General features: G+C 60.9%; 1 protein-coding gene across 2 annotated transcripts in view; it reads right to left on the bottom strand.

Annotated features, from left to right (window-relative positions):
* The window catches only part of CACNA2D2 (calcium voltage-gated channel auxiliary subunit alpha2delta 2), a 188,529-nt gene continuing 172,247 nt past the window's right edge, over positions 1-16,282 (bottom strand). The window contains exons 12-38 of one of the 2 annotated variants that reach the window (XM_042018867.1): positions 15,717-15,795; positions 15,497-15,546; positions 14,509-14,598; positions 14,104-14,172; positions 13,622-13,696; positions 13,072-13,146; positions 12,827-12,898; positions 12,452-12,523; positions 12,214-12,275; positions 10,702-10,778; positions 9,497-9,517; positions 7,145-7,205; positions 4,696-4,793; positions 4,402-4,492; positions 4,208-4,270; positions 3,995-4,098; positions 3,823-3,921; positions 3,635-3,729; positions 3,364-3,411; positions 2,905-2,976; positions 2,590-2,742; positions 2,429-2,481; positions 2,268-2,323; positions 2,058-2,181; positions 1,447-1,556; positions 1,156-1,244; positions 1-567 (exon numbers count right to left, since the gene is read on the bottom strand). In XM_042018867.1, coding sequence (XP_041874801.1) covers positions 439-567; positions 1,156-1,244; positions 1,447-1,556; positions 2,058-2,181; positions 2,268-2,323; positions 2,429-2,481; positions 2,590-2,742; positions 2,905-2,976; positions 3,364-3,411; positions 3,635-3,729; positions 3,823-3,921; positions 3,995-4,098; positions 4,208-4,270; positions 4,402-4,492; positions 4,696-4,793; positions 7,145-7,205; positions 9,497-9,517; positions 10,702-10,778; positions 12,214-12,275; positions 12,452-12,523; positions 12,827-12,898; positions 13,072-13,146; positions 13,622-13,696; positions 14,104-14,172; positions 14,509-14,598; positions 15,497-15,546; positions 15,717-15,795 — 2,187 coding nt within the window. In that variant the 3' untranslated portion in view covers positions 1-438. The remainder of the gene's footprint in view (positions 568-1,155; positions 1,245-1,446; positions 1,557-2,057; positions 2,182-2,267; positions 2,324-2,428; positions 2,482-2,589; positions 2,743-2,904; positions 2,977-3,363; positions 3,412-3,634; positions 3,730-3,822; positions 3,922-3,994; positions 4,099-4,207; positions 4,271-4,401; positions 4,493-4,695; positions 4,794-7,144; positions 7,206-9,496; positions 9,518-10,701; positions 10,779-12,213; positions 12,276-12,451; positions 12,524-12,826; positions 12,899-13,071; positions 13,147-13,621; positions 13,697-14,103; positions 14,173-14,508; positions 14,599-15,496; positions 15,547-15,716; positions 15,796-16,282) is intronic. The other variant, XM_042018876.1, reaches the window with a different exon arrangement.

Genomic DNA, 16,282 nt, shown 5'->3' with positions numbered 1-16,282 from the left:
TTTTTTTTTTTTTTTGTTTTTTGTTTTGTGTTTTTTGTTTTTTTCCCATGTGTCCTCATTGCTGACAATAAACGCCGCCGGTCTCCAGGTGAAAATGTTGGAAACTCGATGTAGAAAGATCTGCTTTAAAATCTTCAGGCTAAAAAAATAGGCGAGGTGGATGGGGGGGGGTCGCGGGCGGAGGACACCGACGCCACTTTTCCAAGTCCGAGCGGCCGGGAGGGCGTGACCCCGGGGCATCGTCCCGGTCCCCGCTCTGCCGGGGAGCCCCTGCCCGCGCCCCGGCTCTTCTTTGGCTGCGGGCGGTGGGGAGAGCGGGGCGGTACCGTGGGGGTCCCCGAGGCGGCGGAGGGGACGTCGCTCCCGCTCCACCGGGCCGGGGAGGGGCATGGAGATGGAAGTTGAAAGAAAAGAGAGCTGGCGGGGGCGGCCAGGGGGCTAAAGGCAGGCGGCAGGGGGCAGTGGGTGCCGGCTGGTGCTGGAGTAGAGGAGCAGCAGCTGCAGCGAGAGCAGGACCCCCAGGGAGGGGGAGAAGGAAGCCCCTCGGCCGCAGTCTGAGGTATCTTCCTGAGTGGGCGAAGAGAGAGGGGCCGTGGGGCATCCCCAGCAGTGCCTCGGCAGCCCAGGGCCACCCACCTCCCTGCAGCCCTGTGGCGTCCTGCCCTGTGGCGCAGCCCCCGGGAACGACCCCTGGTGCTGCTCTCCCTGGGACCCCATGGCTCTGCTCTCGCGCCAGGAGAGGACTCCATGGCATTGCTCTCCTAGGGACCCGTCATAGCTCTGATATCCCCAGGCAATCCCCAGGGCTCCTGACCCCTCCTCCCTATTCCCGTCAGAGGGGTCCCCCCACAGCACTGCACCCCCGCGATCCCCTCATGGCTCTGCTCCCGCCAGGGGGCGCACTCACCTTTCCATTCCCCCCTCAGGGGTGACCCGCTCAGCTCCGCTCCCCTGGGATCCCCCCATGGCTCCACTCCCCTGCTCAGAGGGAACCCACTGCCCGAACTTCCCCCTGGGGACCACCCCACAGGGGAGCACTCCACAGGGGACCACCCATGGCTCTGCTCCCCTGCTAGAGGATACCCACTGCCCCCATCCCTTCCTAGGAGACACCCCCAGCTCTGCTCCCCCCACTTCCCCCTACACCACACGTACTGTTGCATTGTAGTCGAAGCAGATGTGGGGGCCTTTCCGGTAGCGGGGCCTGTCCACCAGCTCACACTGGTTGGGGTCCCTCGGGGGGGCTTTGCAGGTCAAGGAAACCACCAGGGACAGGGCAGTGGGGGCTTGTAGGGCACCCCCAGTGCCTTTGGCCACAGGCGAGCTCCCTCCACCCCTGCCAAACTTCAGAGGTCTTTTCCCCCCTGCCTATCCCAAAGACCACATGTCCCCCCACCCTGCTGCCACCACATCCCAGTGGGATGCAGCTGAGACATCAAAGGATACCTCTTACCTCTGCCTGCAGCAGCTTGACAGACTCACACTGGCTGCAGAGGGGCTTGTCAGCCACCACGAAGAGCAGGTTGGTGTTGGCCAGTCTCTGCGCATGGAAGAGCCTGGGGGTGTGAAGGTGGTGGGACCCCACTTACCCTGTGCCCCAATCCCCCCCAGCCCCAGTGCCAGCCCTGCTGGTGTGTGGCTCTGGGGAGGCTGAAGCAGCAGCACCTCCCCAGACCCAATTTCATGACAGTCCTTCTCCTCCTCCCCATCCCTGTCCCCAACCTCATCCCTATCCCCATTCCCTGCCCTGGTCTCCATCCCCATCCTCAGCTCCACCTCCCTCCCCATTCCCATGCTGAGGGGCTGCCCAGGGACTTGGCACTGATGGGCTTCCAGAGCTTGGTCCCACACAGAGGAGCTCTGGAGAAGTCATCACCCACAGCCCATGGGGACACTACTGTTCCTCTCTGTCCCCCCTCCGGCTACCACAGTCCCCCCGAATGCTGCACAGCATCTCCAATCGCCCCCACACAGGCTGCTGCATGGGGATCTTGGCAAAGGCACCTCGGGGGTGTCCCCAGCCCTGCCCAGGGGTAGGACAGCAGGGACAGACCCACCTGGAGCAATTGCCGCAGTCGATGATGGCGTTGTAGGTGGCGTTGACAGTGCTGAAGTAGTACTGGGTCTGCTTCATGATGCAGCTCGTCTCCCTGGCCTCCATGCCGTCCCCCACCACCTCCTCTGTGCCAGCACAGTGCTGTGGGCCAAGGGCCACCAACCCCCCCAGCCTCTGCCCACCCCCAGCCCTAAGCTCCCCAGGGACTCACCCGTCTGGAACCAGCTGCTGTAGGTGAGGCTGTACAAGAACTGCTGGAACAGGGACCTGGGGAAGGAAAGTGTGGCCATGTCAGGTGTCCCAGCCCCAAGGACACCCCAGTGTCACTCTGCAGTGGAAATGACCCCAGGGAGGGGACATGGCAGGACTCACCAGGCTGCGGCTGAGGTCCACCAGGCGAGACTCAGGAGATCGGCCACAGTGGGCTGTGGGCAAAGAAGGAGCAGTGAGCCAGCAGGTCCCCATGAGGGACACACTCATGGGTCCCTGAGCTCCCAGACCAGCCGGAATGCACCATCCCTATGCGCGCTCACCACGAAGACGCCACGGGGTGCTGCACCCGTGTTGCTGGGGGCCTCGGGGGCACAGACAGACTGGAAGTCGTAGGACTCCTTGCGCGTGTAGAAGGAGTTGTTGTAGAGGGCGGACATCAGGTTGGCATCCACTTCACTGAAGAACTTGCCCACCTGAAATGGGGACACTCAATCTGCAGCCAAATGCCACCTCAACATGGAACTCCCCTGGAGGGGACTCGAGTGGGGCTGCATCACACCACCCATGACATGAGTTCAAGGGTCTCAGCTCCCCACTGGCATCCCACGCCCAAGAGCACTGTGGGCACTGCTCACCTGGTACCAGTGGTCCTCCTGGTTGGAGAGCACCAGGAAGCCCCCATCATCGATGAGGACACAGATGAGGTCCTGGGGAAGGAGGGCAGTGTCATCCAACCCTGGCCATGCCTGGGGCAAGGCAGGACCAGCAGGGTGGGGGGTGGCAGTTTGTCAGGCAGGGGGGCCAGCGCAGTGTCCCCAAGCCTCAGAAACATCTCAGTGCCTGGAGCACATGTGCTGGGTGCAGGGAGCAGGAGACACCACCCACCCTGGGTGTTTAACAGCCTTTTCAGGGGGTCCACAGTCCATGGGGTAACCCCCAGGTCTTCATCCCTACGAGGTGGGCTGGGTCTGGCTGAGCTTGGGGAGCAGCAGGGGAGAGGGTGGGTGCACAGGCTGCATAGGCAGGGGACAGGGACCCCTCCCAGCCATTCCCTACTCCCCCACCAGCTGCCCCCACCCCTGCCCACCACCCACCTTGTTGTTGGCCTCACAGTCCATCTCACAGCTGCTTGAGGGGTCACACTGCCAACCAAAAGCAGGGCAGAGGGACAGGTTAGCAGGATGGTCATCCCCCCGCAAGGGAACGTGCAGGGTGGTGTCCCCAGAGGCTGGGGACAGGTACCCTGAGGAACAAGCCCAGTGCAACCACAGGTACCATGTCTCAGCAGTGCCCTCCAGCAAGCAGAACTCCCTCCCTGTCCTGTCCCCACCCCGTTCCCTGGTTGTGCCAGCCTCCAGGACGTACTCGGCGGGTGCCCAGCTGGTCACGGTCCGTCCTGTTGCTTGCCAGCACTTTGAACTTCTCAGCCCAGGCCTCCAGGTCCAGCTTCACCCCCACCACTGGGGCAGTGGGGAGATGGGGTGAGCCCTGGCGTGGGGGGGGGTTGCAAGGACCCCCCAGCCTGGCGCCAGGGCACCCAGCTCCCTACCTACCTGCGGGCTTCAGAGTCTTGCCCTCGATGCTGAGCTCCACGGCGGTGCTCACCAGGATCCCGATGGTGTTGTTCTCCAGGTCTAGTCCCCGGTAGCCAGCTGTGGAAGACAGGGGTGACATCAGGGGACACATGGAGCCAGCAGCAGCCTGTCGCCCTGAGCTGGCACCCACCATCCCGGTAGGGTGGCTTGAAGATGTAGCCCTTGTTGTCCAGGCTCCTCCGATAGAAGCTGGCGTTGAAGGGCTCCGGTTCCTCCTCCCAGTCATCTGCGGCCCTAGCAGGGAGCAGCCACAGCCATGACTGTAACTGTCACTGTCATCTCTGGTCCCACCAGAGATGGCCCAGCAGGAGCAGATATGTCACTGTGCAGGGTGGACACTCACTTGTTAGGGAAGACACGGGTGATGCCCCCATCAGTGGCAGCGAAGACAGCCAAGAGGCTGTACCTGCAAGGAGAGGGGCCAGGTACGCCGGCCATCAGTGGGGTTTTGCTCTGCTCCAGTCTCCACGGCCCATCCCAATCCTCCTCTGTCCCAAGACAGTGCTGCCCACCCTGGGCCATCTCCCCTCCACCTACGTGTTGAGGTCCTGGTCCTTCCACACCCTCTCCACCAGCTGCTGCGTGATGCCTGTGTCCAGGATCAGGTTGTGCAGGAGGAAGTTGTCGCCTTGAGAGGAAGGTGGAGAGGAGAAGGTGAGGGCTGGCCCCATGGGGGCCACCCACGTCCCCTGCCCTACCCCAGCACCCACTCTACAGCAGCTCCCAGGACCCCAACCCCAGCATAGTTCATCCCCTGCTCCATCTCCCCCTGCATCCCTGTCCACCCCCAACTCCCTGGCAGCCCCCCCACCAGCCATCCCAGCTACTCACACTGCTTGGAGTCTGGGGTCACCTTTTCCATGAGGGCAATAAAGTTTTCCAGGAATTCAGTGTTGTTATCCGACAAGTCGAGGTCTTTGCAATACTCTCTGGGGTTTGGGGGACAAGGTTTGTTGTTCGTGGGAATGGAAAAGGTAAGGTCAGTTCTCCCCCAGGGATGGCAGGGTGGGTGCTGGCTGTGCTGCCAGCACCCAGGCTTGACAGGGACACAACAGTGGTGATGTGCCACCTCTCCTGGGAGTGTCACCCCGCCAGGGGAACTGACTGTGGGCAGCTCTGCAGACTGCCCGGTACCCAGCCCCTGCTGCCTGCAGTGCCACCAGAGCAGCATCACACCAGTCACTGGGTCTGTCACTGCCACAGGCACTGAGGTGCCATCACCTCTGCCAGGGCAAGGTTTGATGGATCCTGGTTTGCCCAGAATGCTACAACACTGAGTCCATCTCTCCCATACTGGTGGGGCTACTGGTGGGACTGGGTGCCTCTGACACTGTACTTACCTGTGGGGCCAGGTGGGCACCGCTGTGCCCACCCTGCCCTGCCCCTGTGGCACCCCAGGGATTAGGGGCTCCATTGTGGGTGTGAGCAGGGATTTACCTCGGGATTCTCCACAGCTGCACTGGCAGCACCAGGCAGGCACTCAAAGCCATACCTGTGCCCTTTGCACAGATGGTTGGGTGCTGGCTGAGCCCCAGCTGGTGGAGATGGGTGCTCGCCCATGGGCATCACTGGCCCTGAGACCCTCCTGGGACAGGCACTATGGTGGGTACCATGTCCCTGCTTCAGTCTGGAACACCCTGAGCACAGAAACCCAGCCCCACCAAAGCCAGGGACAGCTGTAACCTGTTGGTCACCACGAGGCTCTAACTGGGTGGCACAGGTTAGTGCCACCCCAGGGTGCCAAGAGCCTCCCACCCTCAGCAGTGTAGCTGTGAACAGTGCTGGGGTGCTCAGAGCTCCCCCCACTCACAACCTCTCTGCCAAGCTCCTGACTCTGCCATAAACCTCATTAAGAGGACAAATGTTGGAGCAAAGGGTGGCAGTGAGCATGCCCTCAGGGCAGCTGAAAAAGGTGGGGCACCCTGGCCAGCTCGGCCCAGCCCCACAACCCCTGGTCGGGGGGAACAGCCACCTAAATATCTCCACCGACACGCACAGATACAGGTACTCACACACCCACGGGGAACAGAGGATATACGGTTTCTGAAAATTTCCAGTGGCCCATGGGCGCGGCAGTGCCGGCTGCAGATCATACAGTCGCCCTGGGTGCCAGACACGCCCCGGCACACTGCCCCTCCCTGCCCCTGCCCACGCCGGGCAGCACCCACCGCAGCAAGGTGCCCATGGAGCCGCTCTGGGGACACCTCACCCTGTTTTCCACAGCCCACTGTTTTCTCCAGCTGCACCATCTGCAGAGCCCCACACCGGACACTGAGCCCATCACTGTAGGCTGAGCAGGACAGTGGGCGCAGACCCACTCCTGGGGCCTTGGGCTCGGGCATCACCTCCCTATCCATCCTCTTAGTGTGCTTACAGGCCAATTTTCATTAACAGTTTTCCTGTTTCTCATTCACACTCTGCTTTGGCTCCCATGTGTCCTGGACTTCACTCCCACTGCCCAGCAGAGGGCCTGGGGACTAAATTCCCCAAAAAGCCGGGGCTGTGCAGTGACTGTACATTTTGGGCTGGTCCACCCAGTTAGTGTGAGTGACTGCTGCTGTGGGCTGGGAAGGTGGGGGGTACCCGCAGGTGGCCGTGCTGTACCTCAACCCACTCCAGTCCCCAAAAGCTGCACTGGCAAAACACCCCCTAACAGGACGTTTAGCTGCTATAAGGACCTATCAGCAGATAGGTGATTAGCTGATGATGTTAATTAGGGCTGGTCAGAGATTGCACTGTAGTAGCAGAAAGGGCAGGGTGCTGGCAGAGCCATGGGGCTCCTCAAACACCCCACTGAGGGATGACCCTTCATCCCTGCTAGGTGACAAGTCTGGGTGGCATGGCCCAGGGGAGGGGACATATCTGTCTGTCCAGCGGCCACTATGCTGTCCTCATGTCCCCAAACCCTCTGGGCATCCCAAATTTGAGCCGAAGTCTCCTCTTCCTTATCCTTCCCCCCCCTCCCCCGCAGCCAGCACGACTGTATGATGCCGCCGCCGGCGCCTCGCTCGGCAGGGATTTTCAGAAACTATACCTATATATGCACGCGCAGAGGTCGGGCTGCACCGGGTGCATATATAACTGTGCTGGATGCAACCGGGGGGGCGGCGGGGCCGGGGTCCCGGCGGCAGCCCCGCGGCCGAGCGGGCACACGACACACACAGCCACAGGGCACGGGGAGCGGGGACAAGGCACGATGAGGCGAGGATGGGGGCGATGGCGGGGTCGGCAGCGGGGCCGGGGCGGATGCACACCTCGGCAAGCGCACACGCAAAGCTACCTGGGAGCAATGAACACATGTCCCTCCGACTCAAAGCTGTTGGGCAGCAGGTATTCAAAATCTGCAACAGAAAGGGAAGGTTATCCGGCGGGGAGCGGGGACGGGGGCGCCGGGGCCAGGAGGGAGAGAGACGGACAGAGAGAGAGAGAGGGGAGGGAACCAAAAAAAAAAAAGAGAAAAAGGCATTTGCTGCTCTTGGTAACAAGAGAGGAAGGAAAAGGCCGTTCTGCTGTTGCTGGCACCGCACGGGAAGGAAGGTTAGAGCCAAATCAGGAGAGGTTTGCCCATCTCGGCTCGAATTTGCTCGGTCGCGGGCTGAAGGCGCGCGGGTGCGTACGCGCGGCCGGTGGCGGGCACGCAGGGACACACAGACACACACACATATATATATGTGCGCACATGTATATATATATATGCATGTTCGGGAGGGCGGGGGGACGTCTCTCTCTCGGGGAAAGGGTGGTGGACGAGGGCGGGGAACCACATGCTGCGCTCCTGGCCGGAGGAGGATCACCAGAACACTCGGTTGTCGGGAGAAAAAATAAAGGGAGTTTTCAGGCATCAACATGGCCAGAGGGGAACCTTGCCGAGGACAGTCCAACCAGAGGCTCCCGCCCTGCTGCAGGGCCGTGCAATGCGCTGATGGGCTCCGCTGCCGGGCACCGGTGCCCCCTCCCTCCCCGGGGCGGTGGTATCCCAATGGGGACGGGGATCCTCACTCGCCCGCCAGCGCACTCCGCCTTAACAGGGGGGTGCAGCCCAGCACGTTTGGGGTGTCTCTGGGAATGCCCCCGGCAGAGGAGACAGAGGATGCAGGGCTCAGCTCACGGGGGCGAGCTGGCTTAGGGGGTGCATGGGACACGCCGGGGACAACATCTCCCCCGACGGGCACCGCCACCTCCTTGCCCTCCCGCCAGCTCCTGGTGCATTGCACGGCACAGCCAGAGGTTGGACTGTTGCTCTCTGAGGGCTGGAGGCAGGGGCTGGGTACAAGCCGATGAGAGGAAGAAGAGGAGGAGGAGGAGGAGGAGAGGAGTACAAAACACTCGTACTTGGTCCATCAGCATTGCCATCACAGGGGCGCTGGGAGGAGGCAACTCAAGGCTGATAGAACAGGGCTGAGGGTGACACTTCCACCTCCCCACTGTCCTGCCCGCCTGGCCCGGTCCCTCATGGCCCCTCCTCTGCTGCAGTGCCCCCCCAGCCTGTGCCAGGGAGGGGGTGCTGCCGGGCAGGCTGCTGGTGGGTGCCGTGTGCTGGGGGCTGTATGGGATGGAGAGTGGTGGCGGGTCCCATGGGGACCGTGTGTGCTGCGTGTCCCCTGGCCCCCTGTGGGGCTGTGTGGGAGCTGTGGGTCCTGCCTCAGGGGGCCCCTCTGGCATTGAGGGAACGTGGGCCAAATCCTGCCCTGTGTCACATGGGTGATGTCCTGCTCCACTGCAGGGGGAGACCGACTCCAGCACCTCAGCCTGCCTTGGTGGGACTTTGGGCTCAAACTTGGCTGCTCCCAGGAGCACAGACGGCACCAGGACACCGTACCTTCAGTGGTACAGTACACTGAACCATGCCATGCTGGTCCCCAGGGCAGGGGGGATGGCCACCGAGCAGCTGTGGGGGCAGGCAGTGTGGCACCCCTGGGCTCAGCCATCCCGCGTGCCCATGGGGCCAGGCTCGCTGTCACCTGTGCAGCTGGGAGGCACGGCCCCAGGTTGTCCCATCCCCGTCTCTGCAGAGGGTTCCTGTTTGCAGGCTTTCCCCAAAAAGCCTGTCCCAGAGGCTGATGGCAGTGGTGGATTGGGCCCCCCACCTGCCCTCCATCCCTGCCACCTTTGGGCACCCACCCCATAGCCCCCTGCTCCCTGCACAGCCCTATCCCTTTCAGGTTGAGTTGTCTTGGGGAGGAGGAAGCAAAGGAGCCAGGAGAGGGGGAGAAGGAGCTGGAGGAGACGAGCGGGAGAAGAGGAGCAAGAAGGGGCAGCCTTGGGGAGGAAGAGCAGGGCATCCAACTAGCTACAAAAAACCTCGTGGATCGAAAACGGCAGTTTCATACGAGATCGGCTCTTGAACGGTATCAAACCAGGTTTGGGAGTGATGCGCAGGGAGGGAGTGGGGATTTTTGTGACAAAGCTCTCATGAACAGAACAAGACATGTTGCTTTCAAATAAAGAGGGAACTGGAGGAGAGGAGGAGGAAGAGGAGAAGGAGAAGGGAGGAAGGGCGAGTTGGTGGCGGTTTGCAGGTTCGGCGTGGCAAACGGGCAGGGAGATGGGCAAGCAGGGGGCTGGGGGGGACTGGACACGGGGCAGGGGACGGGGTGGTGAAGGTGAGTGGTCTGAGACTGAAAATACTTGCCCTTCATTTTGATGTTTGGTACTGTGTGAATCCACCATAGAGAGAAAGCAAGAAAAACAACAAACAAAAAACAACAAACAAAAAAAAAAGGGGTTGGGTGGAAAGGGGGAAGGGGGGCACAAACAATATTTTATTCAATCGATGTTTGAATAAAAATATTGTGTATTATAATCATACCAAAAGGAAACCTCTTGCAAAAAACGACATGAAGAAAAGAAAACAGAAGAAAAAACCCAGTAACAAAAGGAAAAGAAAAGGCCACGGTGAACTAAGAACAAAAAAAATATGCAAAGATATAACTAGAGAAATATATAGATATATATTCAATACTCCAAAGGAAAATGAGAATCAGTAGCAAACAGTTGCAACAGTCTTGATATCAAAATGTCCTCACTGAGTCAGGGGGCATGCATGGCACGGTGGGCAGAACTGGGGAGGACAGGGGGATCCCCCCTCCCAGGGATGGGGACAGCTTGGCCTTGTCCCCACAGGGACACAGGGCTCCTGCCCATGGATGGAGGGGGTGGCAGGGGCTGGATCTGGAGCGGGGCTGGGGTCAGGCCCCTGGGGTGGCCAAGGGGGAGAAATGGGGGGAACCGGAGGGCAGAGGGGAAGGGTCCGGTTCTCCCACAGGGGAGAGGGTCCCTGGGAGCAGCGTGGACCTGAGGTGGGGAAAAGGCTCGGGGGTCAGGGGAAAGAGAAAGAGAGAGAAAGGGGGGCCAGGCTAACACACACATACACAGATTAATTCCAAACAAAAATCGAAACCAACCGAAACCGAACTCATAAAAAGAATAAATGGCTTAAACCGAAACCAAAGTATCGTAATAAACCAAAGGAAATTAAAGAGATCCATGCAAACTTCCCCAGGCTCACAAATTAACTGGCTGCTACAGCGCCATCCCTCGTCCCCGGGAGGCGAACAGGCGCCTGCCTGCAGCCCCGGGCTGGCATTTTGGGGTGCAAAGCCTAAGGACCAAACCCTGGCCCCTGGGGCAGCCCAGGCAGGCAGTTCGCTTTCCCTCTGTGCGCTCACCTCTACTCATGCCTCTCTTAGCTTTAGTTTTGCTCTTTATTTTGCCTCTCACAGTGATCCCTATAACTTTTCACAAGTCTGCTTTGTGTTTCTCCCCCCGACAGCCATGGGCTGGCGTGGGGTGAGGGGGAGTGCGAGAGGGTGGCAGGGAGGGCCAGGGGCTACTTACACTTCACTTGCAGAATCTGGTCACTGAGGTTGGCCTGGATGTAGTAGGTGCTGTAGGGAGGCAGAACCAGCCCCAGGCTGTGGAAAGGAAGAGCAGACACCTGGTGTAAGGCTTTACACCCACCCAGAATCCTTGGCCAGCTCCCAGTCCCTGCCTGGCACCTGGTGGCAGAGCTTGACCTAGGCGATAGCAGGCAGCAGCCCTACTGGCCTGCACAGCCTGCTGGGTCCTTCTCTCCAGGAGCTGCAGCCAGCGCTATCCTGAGGCATCCAGAGTCATCCCCAGAGCACCCAGGGTCATCTTGGGGCATCCAGAAATCTGGCATGCAGGGTGTGGGACAGGGGTGGGAAAGGAGATGGCAGGAGGTGGTCCCGGGGGCTGCTGAACCCACAGGAGACACTGCCAGGGGTAACTGGACTCCTTGGTGCCAGCTGCAATGGCCACTGGCCTTTGGAGACAGTGGCTGCCAGGTGCTGCCAGGAATAAGCGAGCAAGGACCACATTCGTGACTCTCATCGGGTGTCACATCTGCACCAGAGCCACTGGGATCTGGGCTTCCTCCCTAAACCACCCCTTCAGATAACCCTGTCTGCGCTGGCAGCACGGTCTGGGCATTGCAGCCAGCACAGCAGAGGTGGTGGCACTCCAAAAAGTACATCAGAGGTGGTGGCACCCCAAACCACAGGTGTCAGGAAGAGAGTGGTGGCTTTTTCCTGTTCAGTGTTGGTGGCACCCCGTGCTGATGGCATCCCAGGGAGACCCAGGAAATATCTCTGCCACAGAGCAGAGCCATGGGAGTGCAGGGCTTTCATCCTACAGATGTGTCACCTTGTGTCATTGTCCCCTCCTCAGTGGTGCTGCTTGGCTCCAGAGGGGTGACACCATGGGGGATGGGACTGGGGCTGCACTGGGGACACCTGGCAGTGCTGGGTAGTGGCTGTGACCCTTGCTAGCCCCTCCTGAGCTGAGTGGCGAGGAGAAGGAGGATAAGGAGGGCACACTGGGCAACAGGGGCCCACACAGCTCCTCCCAGGATGAAGGCATGTGAGTTGTACAGCACAGAAATGACGATGTCAGGGTCTTTCTTATACATCTGCTGGTCCAAACTGGTGCAAACTGGGTGATAAATGCAGAACTTTGCTCTCCTCTGGCTCTAAAGACACTGCCTGTGCTGCAGGGTGGGCACATGTCACTGTCACCCACCCTAGAGCAGGCAGGGACCTGTGTGAACCCTGGCTGGGCAGACAGGTGGTGGCAGGGGTGGCACTTGTCTGGCCCCTTGCATGTCAGCCCTGCAGCCAAACACTGGCAGGCAGCACTTTGAGGAGTGCCCTGTGTGTCAATGCCTGTGTGCAATGATGTGACAGTGCATTTGCAACCCCACCACCCATGGGACACATCCCCCCTGGTGGCCTCGGGGACTTTGGGAGCTGCAGGCACAAGCCCCAGCCCTGTGCTAGTGTGGGTCCAGCCAGCACAGGGCAGTGTGGGTGCGCTGGCAGCGACACTCACCTGTAGTTGGTGCTTTTGATGGGAGCCCACGTGTAGGTCCGGAACACCTCATCGATGTATTGCTGTGGGTCAGAGGGAGCCAGTCAGGCCTGGGCGGTGCCAGGACTCTGCTGGCATGGTGACACAGGGCCCTGGCTCCCAGCCCGGTGCCAGACACAGCCCCTCATCCCCACTGCTGGTTCTGGGTGCTCAGCACAGCGACAGTTCCAGCCATGATCCCCTTCCCCTGCTGTGTTACCTCGTCCAGGGACTTGATGAGGGTCTTGATGAACCTCTGCCCGTCATTCCCATCAATCATGCTTCTCCGGATCTGTGGGACACAGAGGAGACAACTGAGGGCCACAGAGCCCAGCCATGCACCTGGGGGCACCTACCCCAGTGGGGTGGCACTGGGGACCTGTGGGGTGCAGGGTTAGCAGCCCAGGGAGGTTCATCATGCTGGCACCCAGGGGAGAGTGACCCAGCTCCTGTCCCCCCTGTGGCTCCGTGGGAGCTATGCCAGGCCCCTGAGGACGAGACACTCCCCAGGGCAGGTTGGAGGGGCTGAGTGCCCTTAGCAACTGCAGATGAAGGGGCCAGCCTGTGCCCCAAAAGCTGCCCCTAGTCTGCTCACCTCCTCCTTGTTTTCATCCTCCAGCTCAGCATCCAGGAAGTCCAGTGTCACTGGCTCACGGAAATTGATGATCTGCAGGAAGAAAGGGAGAGCCAGGGAAGGGCTCAGGGCTCCCGCAGCCACTGCTGAGTCCAGACTAATTCATCACAAACCCCACAGTTAGCGCCTCAGGACCCTGGGAAGCCGTGTGTCCCTCAGGGCCTGGCTAATCCCCCTGACTGCCATCCCTTCAGGCCCCTCCTCACCTGGGGCTGCAGGTTGGGGTGCAGCAGGACGTAGCCGTTCAGGTCGATGGCGAAGACGTAGCCATTGGCCCCCAGCTGCAGGAGGACAGGAAGAGGGGTGAGGCTGACCAGGTGGCTCTGTAGCATGACACTCTGAACTGGTGTGAGCACCCTCAGCTCTGCAGGCAGAGCTCACCCCACGTCTCCCCCAGGGCTCAGCATGTTCTATCCAGCTGTTTCTATTCTCAGGACAATGCAATCTCTCACACCTGGGGTGAGAGTTTGGCTCTGGATTTCTCCCACTGCTCCTTTCCCCAGGCCTGTAAGGTTTATTCCCTGCTGACCCTACAAGGGTTTTGGCTCTGCTCTGGGTCCCAGAGCATAATGCAGCTTTGATCCCTGCTCTCCTGCCTGTCCCAGTCCCTGCCTGCACCCATGGCTCCTGCTAGGTGCCAATACAGCTGAAGTGCTCTGGAGTGCTGGGGCACAGCCTGGGGCTCCCATGAGAGGGATTCCACACCAGGATCAGGCAGTGCAGGGCAGGCACAGAGGAGAAGGGGCCCCCACGCACGTTGTAACGCGGCGTCAGCCTCTTGATGTCATTGAGAGCCACATCAATCCCCATCACGCCCAGGATGAGCTGGTTCTGGAAGGAAATGCAGGGAGGAAAGTGAGTGGGAACAGGGCTGTCACCCTGCCACCACCAGCATGGGGAGAGGGAAACAGCAGGATGGACTTCTCCCTCTGGGGACGTGTGGGTCAGATTTGGATACTGCAGGGGCACAGGGTGGGATGTACCAGCCCCCCAGCAGCCCCCCAGAGAACACTGCACCCCCCAGGAACTTGCAGCTGTCAGCTGTCCCCATTGAACTGTGAGAGCTAGCCAAGGCCATTTTGGGTCCTGGGGATGGCAGTCACCCCTGGTGTCACCCCAGGGATGCCAGTGTCCCCCCTGCAGCCATGCACCCATCACCAGGGCACCTTCCCTACCCCACAGTGGCCCTGCACCAGGGCTCCCAGTGCAGCCAGGGCAGGGGCAGCAGAGTCTCCTACCTTCCTGTCACTGCTGTCCTCCGTCAGGTTGAACACTGGCAGCGTTCCTGTCACCACCAGGCCCAGCCCCTGCACAAGCACAGGAGGATGTCCCATGGCCCCTCACTGTCCTCAGGACCCAGGGCTGGGGGTGGGTAGCAGAGGGGGTTTACTCCCCCAACAGGGGAGATGGGGCACGTGCTGTGCAGGACCCTGGGGCTGGTGTTCCCATCCACCTGCACCCTGGAGTTGTGTGGGACCCCAGGGTCAGTGTCCCCAACTGCACCCTGGGACTGGTGTCCCCACCCACATGCCCCTCGGGGCTGTGCGGAACCCAGGGGTGAGGGTCCCCACCTGCACCTGGGGCTGTGCAGGACGCTGGGGTTGGGGGTCCCTCCCTGCACCCCAGGGCTGGAGGGTCCTTACCAGGGCATCCTGGTAGACATTGGTCCACTGAACCTGCTTGGCTCGGTTCCCAGCCAGAACCATGGGTCTGCCCAGCACATCCAGGTACTCCTGCAGGGACATGGGACAGGGGAAAGGATGATGTGGGAGCCAGATGTGTCCTTGCTCCAGCCCGGTGACACCCTTGTCCCTATGTACACCCCGGGAATATTAATGGCATGAGGCCCCCAGCTGCAGGCTGAGCTAGGGGAGGGGGCTTGGCAGGTACCAAGCCTGGGGGTACTGACTCCAGCTGGGACCCCAAAAAGCCCATTAAGATGCAAACAAGGTGCTGCTCAGCACTGGCCATGCACAGGCAGGGCAGGGGCTGCCCAGGCAGCACCAGCCAGAGCCCCCCAGCTCCCAGCCATTCCCGGGGCTGGGGTTGCTCCATCATGCCTGGACCATGTCACTACTGTCTCCCTGGCTGCCACTGCCAGCCTTTTGGGATCTTCTCCTGGGGCAGGTTTCCCTTTTCCTGTTCTCCCCTTTGCCAAGGCAAGATCTCTGGGCAGGGAGGTGCCCGTGCCACAATGCCAGCCCTGCCCTGAGGGGCTGCCCTGCTTGGGGACCTTCATCACCTGCCCTCATGGCACCTCGTGCACATCCGATAAAGAAAAGGGGCAGAGAAGGAGCAGTGAGAGGAGGTGTGGGGCAGACAGGACCGGCTCTGCCGAGCTTGGCCCTGCCCACACTCGCTCCCTGCCCGCGCTCAGTTCTGCTCTGTGCTGATTAACGCCTGATGTTTCATAATTAGTCACTCAAAAGGCAGCAGGTCCATGGGGAGCTGCAGAAGATGAATTACTTATTTCAATAGCGCAGGGCCTGGCTGAGGGCTCAGCTCGGCTCCCCAGCTCGCTGCCACACTCGCGGCCAGGCTGTGGGCTGTCCCCAGTGGGGCTGGGGCTGCCTGAACTCGCCCCCAGGCAGCGCAGCCGGGGCGGCTCTGCCTGCCTGGCTCCGGCCGTACCTGCGTGTTGATGCGGATGGCGCCGATGGAGGGGATTTCAAAGTAGTAACCTTGGAAAAGAAAGAGAAAGGCAGCTGGAGACCCAGCTGTCCAGCACTCTGGCTGCCCTGCTGCCCATCCCTCCAGGGCTGCAGGCAGTGCTTTGCTGGTAGTGGCGCACGCGAGGGGTGAGCCCAGCACCCCGCAATCCCCCGTGCCACTGGGTGCCAGCCCCGCTCACCTTTGTTGGCACAGGCCATCCACTGCAGCGGGGTCACATCGTAGTTGTGCTGCCCCACGGAGAAGGTGAAGACCCGCACCTGTGGCAGAACGTGCACTGAGGGCCATCCACTGGGCACCCTTGTTTTCCACACCCGGTGCTCCCAGCTGATGGCAACCTCCCCAGGGACAGTGTGGCATTGCCTGCCAGGGCCCACAGAGAGTGTGCAGGTGGACAGGAGACTCCTGCAAGTGCTGGCTGTGCTGGCAGCAAGGGAGTCCCTGTCTCTCCTTGCCTGGCCCCAGCCAGTCCTGTCCCCCAGCATCACTGTGTTGGCCCAAGCCACCTACCCCAGTGGTCCTCACTCTGGGGCATCACTGCCCCCAGAGAGGTCTGTGCTCTCTGAGGGTGATACATGGGCCAGAACCTCCCCCACCCCACAGGTTTCCAGGTACTGGGCAGCAATGGGGACCTTCCTGCTGGTTTGTCTGCCTGCCAGCAGTCCTGTCTCCATACTTGGGGTGTGCTCCTCTCAGGGCCAGCACTCAGGGAGCCCACTAGCCCCACTCCCTCCCCAGCATCCCACA

This window comes from Corvus kubaryi, unplaced genomic scaffold (assembly GCF_017639235.1).
Source record: "Corvus kubaryi isolate FWS band 111438036 unplaced genomic scaffold, C.kubaryi_AGA036_p1.0 124, whole genome shotgun sequence".
Lineage (NCBI taxonomy): Eukaryota > Metazoa > Chordata > Aves > Passeriformes > Corvidae > Corvus > Corvus kubaryi.
Note: the sequence above shows the minus strand (reverse complement) of the source record. Positions and strands in the feature narration are given on the sequence as shown.